The sequence below is a fragment of the Salvelinus sp. IW2-2015 genome, linkage group LG11 (assembly GCF_002910315.2).
Source record: "Salvelinus sp. IW2-2015 linkage group LG11, ASM291031v2, whole genome shotgun sequence".
Lineage (NCBI taxonomy): Eukaryota > Metazoa > Chordata > Actinopteri > Salmoniformes > Salmonidae > Salvelinus > Salvelinus sp. IW2-2015.
Genome location: NC_036851.1, coordinates 50,884,503 through 50,894,537, shown reverse-complemented (window position 1 = coordinate 50,894,537; position 10,035 = coordinate 50,884,503). Strand labels below are relative to the sequence as shown.

At 43.3% G+C, this 10,035-nt stretch overlaps 1 protein-coding gene across 1 annotated transcript in view; it reads left to right on the top strand.

Annotated features, from left to right (window-relative positions):
• The first annotated feature begins 4,300 nt into the window (after positions 1–4,300).
• Positions 4,301–10,035, top strand: part of LOC111970541 (acid-sensing ion channel 1B) — a 116,941-nt gene continuing 111,206 nt past the window's right edge. Inside the window, 1 exon segment of the mRNA XM_023997361.1 lies at positions 4,301–5,487. Within this exon segment, the coding sequence (XP_023853129.1) occupies positions 4,819–5,487 (669 nt within the window). The 5' untranslated portion in view covers positions 4,301–4,818.

The window sequence follows — 10,035 nt, the reverse complement described above, 5'->3', positions numbered from 1 at the left end:
CAGAAAGTGTGTACACTGAGTGATGTAATATCTTTCAGTAGAAAGTGTGTACACTGAGTGATGTAATATCTTACAGTAGAAAGTGTTGTACACTGAGTGATGAATTATCTTACAGTAGAAAGTGTGTACACTGAGTGATGTAATATCTTACAGTAGAAAGTGTGTACACTGAGTGATGTAATATCTTACAGTAGAAAGTGTGTCACTGAGTGATGTAATATCTTACAGTAGAAAGTGTGTTACACTGAGTGATGTAATATCTTACAGTAGAAAGTGTGTACACTGAGTGATGTAATATCTTACAGTAGAAAGTGTGTACACTGAGTGATGTAATATCATTCAGTAGAAAGTGTGTACACTGAGTGAGTAATATCTTACAGTAGAAAGTGTGTACACTGAGTGATGTAATATCTTACAGTAGAAAGTGTGTACACTGAGTGATGTAATATCATTCAGTAGAAGGTGTGTACCAACCACACCCTCTATAATCTTTCATTTTAAAGTAGAATGTTTCCCCAGCATAATCTAAACATTTAAAGATGAAAGTGTGTGTCAATCTATAATCTTAAAGTCTACAGTTTCCTTGCTCTGATTACTGTGTAATTCTTTAAATGATCCCTTCCTCTGGCTCCTGTGTAATTCTGTAAATTATCCCCTGGCAGTCTAATGGTTCCTGATCAATACTGTTGGATCACTTTCCTGCTGCTTCCTTTTCATACTGGAACAAACAGCACAAACCCAGAATATATCAGACACTACATATATATATGTGGACACCCCTATAAATTTGTGCATTCGGCTATTTCAGCCACACCCGTTGCTGACAGGTGTATAAAATCGAGCACACAGCCACACAATCTCCACAGACGAACATTCGCAGTAGAATGGCGAGTACTGAAGAGCTCAGTGACTTTCAACGTGGCACCGTCATAGGACAACAAGTCAGTTCGTCAACTTTCTGCCCCGCTAGAGCTGCTCCGGTCAACTGTAAATTCTGTTATTGTGAAGTGGAACCGTCTAGGAACAACAACGGCTCAGCCGCAAATTTTTAGGCTACACAAGCTCACAGAAAAGGACCGCCGAGTGCTGAAGCGCGTAGCGCGTAAAAATAGTTTGTCCTCAGTTGCAACACTCACTATCGGTTCCAACACTCACTACCGGTTCCAAACTGCCTCTGAAAGCAACTTCTGCACAATAACTGTTAGTCGGGAGCTTCATAAAATGGGTTTCCACATACTTTTACTGCATGCTGCATTCACGGTAATGCTGCATACAGTATGTCGGCCCAATCGGAAATGACCTTTACATTTTTATTGTGCAATCTGTAACGCTTCAGGAATCCAGATGAACTTGAATCCTCAAATGTATTTAAACACACGTTTGCCAACTTCATATCCAGTGTCTCAAAGTGGCAGAAAGGGATCCAATTTAAACAATCTGACAGAATGGCTTAATTGTGTTTGATTTCTGTTCATCAGCTTTTCTCCCAGACGGCTTGCAGACAGCTAGGAGTTATAGCTCAGACACACCTATAGGATTGTCAAACGGGTGCCTGCCGACAGCACTTAGCACCTCTGAACAGTGTCGACAGTCAATCTCTTTTGTGTTCACACAGCAAAGACCTTGGAAGTCGTCAGCTACTCAGCCGTGTTAAAATAGTCCAAACCAGAAGGTGGCAGCAGCGTTGATTGGCAATGCATAACCTGTGTGTTACTTTATGGTCTTGTCAGGGTTAGCTAGCTAGCTAGCTGCAGTAATGGGGCTATTGTTGTTCATCTCTTGTTGATACTAGCTGATGGCCACAGATAAATCACTAGCTAGCAAGATGACAAAGAAACAATTTCATTCGCTCTCCATAATCGCATACAGCCCATAGATCCATTTTTAGCTAGCTGGATAAAACTAGCAAATAAAGCGAATAAATATACATTGTTTGTATGTGTGCCATTTTGTAGTTTTTCAATTTTGCCCCAAATAGCAATTGTTTAAGAGATATATCAGTGAAGACAACCTCTTCCAGGGCAATAGGGGAACCATATTTATCTCTATACCTAGCCATGGGACAGAATAATCATGTCTAAACCAATTAAGGAAGGGGCGAAATGCTAGAGCCAGGAAATAAGTTCCCTCTTTGTAAATGTATACGTTTTATCCAGGGGATGTTTACCTTGCCATATACACTGAGTGTACAAGACATTAAGGACCACAGTGAAATATATTTTCCATAACCAAACATAGTATTTCAGCTGTTTGAAGCTAGTGTACAAAACCAAAAGTAAAAGACGCAAAAACAAAACTTAAGACCGGGAAGCATAGAAATAGTGTAGTTAGCACTATCAGTGTCTTTAAACGAGGTATGGTAGTAGGTGCCAGGCGCACCGCTTTGTGTCAAGAACTGCAATGCTGCGGGGGGTTTTCACGCTAAATAGTTTCCCGTGTGCATCAAGAATGGTCCACCACCCAAAGGACATCAAGCGAACTTGACACAACTGTGTGAAGCATTGGAGTCAACATGGACCAGCATCCCTGTAGAACGCTTTCGACACCTCGTAGAGTCCATTCCACGACGAATTGAAGCTGCTCTGAGGGCAAAAGAGGGAGGTGTGCAACTCAGTATTAAGAAGGTGTGCCTAATGTTTGATATGCTCAGTGTACGTGTTTAAACCTCACTATGAATGTTATCCCAATAGGCAGAAGAGGGAGCCATGGGATTGGCATTGAACTACAGAAATTCAGCCGTGGCAATATATTCATTCTGACAATAGATATTCTTCTGGTTAAAGCAACTGGGATGTTATTACATTTACTGAAGGTTGGATTGATTTGATTTGAGTTGATTTCACCTTTGATGGACTTACACAATTGCTGCTTATCTGAAAACTGACAATATGACTACATTCACTACATGACCAAAAGTATGTGGACACCTGCTCATCGAACATCTCATTCCAAAATCATGGGCATTAATATGGAGTTGGTCCCCCCTTTGCTGCTATAACAGCCTCCATTCTTCTGGGAAGGCTTTCCACTAGATGTTGGAACATTGCTGCGGGGACTTGCTTACATTCAGCCACAAGAGCATTAGTGAGGTCGGGCTCTGATGTTGGACAATTAGGCCTGGCTTGCAGTCGACATTTCAATTCATCCCAAAGGTGTACGATGGAGTTGAGGTCAGGGCTTTGTGCAGGCCAGTCATGTTCTTCCATACCGATCTCGGCAAACCCCGTGCTTTGTGCACAGGGGCATTTTCATGCTGAAACAGGAAAGGGCCTTCCCCAAACAGTTGCCACCAAGTTGGAAGCACAGAATTGTATAGAATGCCATTGTATGCTGTAGGGTTAAGATTTCCCTTCACTGGAACTAAGGGGCCTAGCCCAAACCATGAACAGCCCCAGACCATTATTCCTTCTCCACCAAACTTTACAGTTGGAACTATGCATTCGGGCGGGTAGCGTTCTCCTGGCATCCGCCAAACCCAGATTCATCTGTCGGACTGCCAGACGTTCAAGCTTGATTCGTCACTTGAGAGAATGTGTTTCCACTGCTCCAGAGTCCAATGGTGGCGAGCTTTACACCACTCCAGCCGAGGCTTGGCATTGCGCATGGTGTTCTTAGGCTTGTGTGCGACTGCTCGGCCATGGAAACCCATTTCATGAAGCTCCTGACTAACTGTTATTGTGCTGACATTGCTTCCAAAGGCAGTTTGGAACTCGGTAGTGAGTGTTGCAACCGAGGACAGACGATTTTTACACTCTACGCGCTTCACCACTTCATCAAAAGTCTTAAGCAACATTTCTATTGGATTTTTTGTTGGAATTCTTTTGGAATTGTTTGGAACTTTATTGGGAATTCTTTTAGAATTGTTGGAACTTTATTGGGAATTTTTTTAGAATTGTTGGAACTTTATTGGGAATTCTTTTAGAATTGTTGGAACTTTATTGGGATTTTTTTTCGAATTTTTGGAACTTTATTGAGAAGTATTTTGGAATTGTTGGAACTTTATTGGGAATTCATTTAGAATTGTTGGAACTTTATTGGGAATCCTTTTGGAATTGTTGGAACTTTATTGGGAATTATTTTGGAAATGTTGGAACTTTATTGGGAATTCTATTCCAATCCAATAGTACTAGGATTCTGATCCCTCTCTCTCTCTCTCCCTCTCTCTCTCTTTCTCTGTGTGTTATGCGTCAAACAGCAGTGCTTCCTGTAAGTGCATGGTGTAACTCTGCCTTGACACAGTGACCTGTGGCTGGGCTCCCAGGGAGTATTCTGTGTCGTTCCCCTCATAGAACCATCACTGATCTCCTCCTGTCTGAACTCTATGGATGTGCAACTGCACTATAAAGGGAAGGACTAACCCTGGGCAGGGCATCTTAACATCCCTGACACTCCCGGATCACTGACCACAGATGTGGGATGAGAGAAGAGATGATGAGAGAGAATGAGAGAAGATAAGAACTTCAGTTGATCTGATCGTTACCATTCGTTGTGTACTTCTTTCCTTCAAGAAAACAGAAACTTCTTATTTTGTTTGGGGACAGCGAGTTCATGAGTTGTTGATTGAGCCTGTTGTGATTCGGTGTTCCTTTCTTTTTCTGACTATGTGTCATCAACAGTCAGACCCATCACAGCACCAGTTTACCTGATTCAGTTGGACGTGACGTTGGGCTCTTGTTTGGACTTCCAGTACGGCTCAGCTCTCTTCTTCTCTTTACATTTTCCCGACATTTTTTGAATCGTCACACTTGGTCTGCTTCTATTTGTCTATGCCTGATTACAGACCAGTTTCTTCCAGACCAACCCAGCCAAGCCGCCACCATGCCCGTCCGCATCATGTGCAGCATCTCCTTCTCGGCCGACGACGAGCCCAGAGGACTGGGAAAAGACGGCTTCGACGACCGCTACCGCAAGGGGATCAAATCCGGTGATGGCGGCGGTCGGGGGGATTACCGGGAGGACGGGTGTGATGAATTGGACGTGTATGATGAAGATGAAGAAGACGCCCACGAGTTAGACAGCCTAGCTGCGTTCTTCGACGGCTGCTCGCTCCACGGCGCCAACCACATATTCGCAGAGGACAAGAAGTTCAGCGTGAGTCAGGGCCTCTGGGCCATCGTCTTCCTGCTAGCTCTCTCTGCTTTCCTCCTCCAGGTGTTCGACCGTGTCATCTACTACCTGTCCTACGATCACGTCACAATGCTGGACGAGAGAAACGCCCCGAACTTGACCTTCCCGGCCGTCACCTTCTGTAACTACAACTACTTCCGCCGCTCCCAGATCAGTTATAGTGACCTGCTGTTCATGGGCCAGCTGCTGGGGTATGAAGACAACATGGCCCCTGGGATCCCCCTGGCCCCCGAGCCCGACCGCCAGGGATCCAGGTTCAGCCTCGATGAGTTCCACAACCGCACCAGACACCGTATAGAAGATATGCTGCTGGAGTGCAACTTCAGAGGGAAAGAGTGTGGCCCGGAGGCCTTCAGAGAGGTACAGTAGCCAGTTAGTGATTATTAGTATTGCCGCTGGTGATATAAGTGATAATAGAATAACTTCAGAGGGAAAGAGTGTGGTCCCGAAGCCTTTCAAGACTGCTACTACTACTAGCTACTGATGTAATCTAGCTGTCTCCGAGCCTTTCTTACACATTTGATGGGGTGGACAGTGTACTGATGTAATCTAGCTGTCTCCGAGCCTTTCTTACACATTTCATGGGGTGGACAGTGTACTGATGTAATCTAGCTGTCTCCTTTCTTACACAGTTCATGGGTGGACAGTGTACTGGAAATCTAGCTGTCTCCGAGCCTTTCTTACACATTTCATGGGGTGGACAGTGTACTGATGTAATCTAGCTGTCTCCTTTCTTACACATTTCATGGGGTTGACAGTGTACTGATGTAATCTAGCTGTCTCCAGCTTTCTTACACAGTTCATGGGGTGGACAGTGTACTGATGTAATCTAGCTGTCTCCTTTCTTACACATTTCATGGGGTTGACAGTTGACTGATGTAATTAGCTGTCTCCTTTCTTACACATTCAATGGGGTTGACAGTGGTACTGATGTAATCTAGCTGTCTCCTTTCTTACACATTTCATGGGGTGGACAGTGTACTGATGTAATCTAGCTGTCCTACTTTCTTACACATTTCATGGGTTGACAGTGTACTGATGTAATCTAGCTGTCTCCTAGCCTTTCTTACACATTCATGGGTGGACAGTGTACTGATGTAATCTAGCTGTCTCCTTTCTTACACATTTCATGGGGTTGCAGTGTACTGATGTAATCTAGCTGTCTCCTTTCTTACACATTTCATGGGGTTGACAGTGTACTAATGTAATCTAGCTGTCTCCTTTCTTACACAGTTCATGGGGTGGACAGTGTACGGATGTAATCTAGCTGTTCTCCGAGCCTGTTTTACCATTTCATGGGGTGGACAGTGTACTGATGTAATCTAGCTGTCTCCTTTCTTACACATTTCATGGGGTTGACAGTGTTCTGATGTAATCTAGCTGTCTCCTTTCTTACACATTACAGTGTTTCCAATTTTCCCTTAATATTCCAACACTGGGAAATGCATTGCAATTGAAAGGAATTGTAGTGTAGCATAGTCAGTGAAAGGAAATAGCTAGAAATGTATTGATATTTGGGATTTTGACTGCACTTTGCCATTGTCCCCTTGACTGTTACCTCTAGATAAAACATGGTTTGCATGCTGAATGGCAGGCTGTTATTTGTGGACAATGCTCTGCCACATCAGCATATTGATTTCCCAATAACCTTTGCACAGTATATCGCTCTGACTGCGAATGACTGAATTTCATCAGTATCATGTTTATGCATCAGGCAATAATGACAGTGTTCTGTTTTTACCCGGCCTGACAGGATATCTTTATTTGAAATCCCTCGATATCACCTGTTGACAGTTTTGACAGCATTTCTTGGAGTCGCTTTCAAGATTCCCTGAAATCACATCTGCAGCACATCTCAATCCATGACCAGTCTCCTCCTTCCTAACACCCTAACCCTGACCCTGACCCTAACACTAACCCTGACCCTAACCCTAACCCTGACCCTAACACTAACCCTAACCCATCCACCTCCTAGAGGCATAGATAATAGGGATATATTTATCACATTGTCTATATAATATAGAATGTAGACATAGATTATAAATGACTGGGTCCTGTTTTCCTTTAAAAAAATACTAATAATCATCTGTACTTTCATACCAACAACCTCAACCCTTATCACAGACATTAGAGAACAAACAGAAGGCCTTGCACCTCCGCCAGCACAGCCTCGTTTTAACTGGGAAAATCGTTTTTAATGGGCAGTTAATGTACAATATCGGCAGCTGTTTTCTGAGAACCAAAGATAACCTGATAACTGCTTTGCTAAGAAATAACTATCCATTATTTTGCTGAAGGAGAACAGGGAGAATCATATTCACATTAAGTGTGTGAAATGGTAGAAAAGTCCAGGGCCAAGCACTCAAGTGGGTGGCTTGCACCTTCGTCACGGTATCCATGGTGACCCATTTTTCCTCTCAGAGACACCAGGTAAAGTTGCATTGATTCCCTATATTCATGCAGTGTTGTATAGGACTCTATTTTAACAAACCAAAACATTTGGAACACATGCTCTTTCCATGACATAGACTGACATAGGATCCCTTATTGGTACCGCACGGCAAGCGGTACCGGAGCGCCAAGTCGAGGTCCAAAAGGCTTCTTAACAGCTTCTACCCCCAAGCCATAAGACTCCTGAACAGCTAATCAAAGTGCTACCCAGACCCCTCTTTTACGCTGCTGCTACTCTCTGTTTATTATCTATGCATAGTCACTTTAACTCCACCTACATGTACATGTTACCTCGACTAACCGATGCCCCCGCACATTGACTCTGTACCGGCACTGTAACGGCTGTCTAATGCCTCCTCCTCGGATGAGGAGAAGGAGTAGGGATCGGACCAAAACGCAGCGTTGTATGAAGACATAAATGAATTTATTAAACAAGACGAACACTGACACGAAATACACTTGAATAACTACAAAACAACGTAGACAGACCTGAACGTGTGAACTTACAATATAACACGAAGAACGCACAAACAGGAACAGACTAACCAAACGAAACAGTCCCGTGTGGTACATAAACAGACACGGACACAGGAACAATCACCCACAAACAAACAGTGAGAACAGCCTACCTTAATATGGTTCTCAATCAGAGGAAACGTCAAACACCTGCCTCTAATTGAGAACCATATCAGGCAACACATTTAACCCAACATAGAAACACATAACATAGAATGCCCACCCCAACTCACGCCCTGACCAACTAAACACATACAAAAACAAGGATAACAGGTCAGGAACGTGACAGGCACCCCCTGTATATAGCCTCGCTTGTTATTTTACCGTTGCTGTTTAATTATCTGTTTCTTTTATTTTCTATTTTCTATTTTTTACTAATCTATTTTTTATTTAACACTTATTTAATTTAAAAAAAAAGCATTGTTGGTTAAGGGCTTGTAAGTTAGCATTTTACTGTAATACCTGTTGTATTCGGCGCATGTGACAAATACAATTTGATGTCACTTGTTAAATCCACTTCAATCAGTGTAGATGAAGGGGAGGAGACAGGCTAAAGAAGTATTTGTAAGCCTTGAGACAATCGAGAATTGCTGAACCTGGCGTAAGGGCTGTGAAATGCTAGTGTGCTTGTTTTTACACGAAGAAATGGCAAACTAATGTGCCTTTGACACTTGCGCCTACTTACAGCCAGCCGAAAATAGAGACCGACATTTCCTGCGTGAACCTGTGCAGCCTGATGTTTTTATTTTGAATAATTGACTCCATTTTTTGTTTGTTACACACAATTGGATCAGAGCACTGTAGTACAAAACATATATTTATAAAGAGAGGAGTTTAACGTAGGGTAGCAATGTTATTGGTGTTAAGGTATATCAACATATCCTGTCAGGGATGTCTTCATAATACTACCCCTCCTCCGCTGAGTGGTTAGGTCCACTGGGACTAACAACACCTCCGGTGATGTATGTATCCCTCTGCTGAGTAGTTAGATCCACTGGGACATATAAAGCCCCTGGAAATGGAAGATAAACACAAGCATCAGTGAAATAAACACCAGGTTGGAGTTGGAGGTTAAAATCCCTAGTGGGAGAGAGACTTAGAAAACCCCAAAGATAATACATCATGTATTTATCCACACACACACACACACACACACACACCACACACAACACACACACACACACACACACACACAACACACACAACACACACACAACACACACACACACACACACCACACACAACCACACACACACACACACCTCTCCCCTGTCAGTGTACACAACCAATAGGAGTATTTATCTGGAGTCATTTGGTCATTGGAACCAATAGAAGAGATGATGAGACAAAATCATTCCACCGCTTTATTATCATTAAGCTCTGTGTTGGTGGAGAAGGAAGTGGTGTGTGTGTGTGTGTGTGTGTGTGTGTGTGTGTGTGTGTTTGTGTGGTGTGTGTGATGTGTGGTGTGTGGTGTGTGTGTGTGTGTGTGTGTGTGTGTGTGTGTGTGTGTGTGTGTGTGTGTGTGTGTGTGTTGTGTGTTGTGTGTGGTTGTTTGTACGTGTGTGTGACATGCGTGCGTGCGTCCGTGTTGTTGTTGTTTTTTGCCCTATACCAGCTGATTCAAATAATCAAAGCGTAATGATTGTTGATTATTTGAAATAGCTGTGGAGTGATAGAACACCAAACAACAGGGTCCACAGGCCTGAGTTTGGGAAGCACTATCTAAGCTATTGCCCTGGGTCTGTATCAAATTATCTTCACTCATTTCCCTGCAGTAAAAAGATAGGTGTCCTGTCCAGAGCAGAGCTATAGAAAGGTGCCTTCAACAGGGGCTAGTTGGACACACACACACACACACACACACACACACACACACACACCACACACACACACACACAACACACACACACACACACCACACACACACACACACACCAA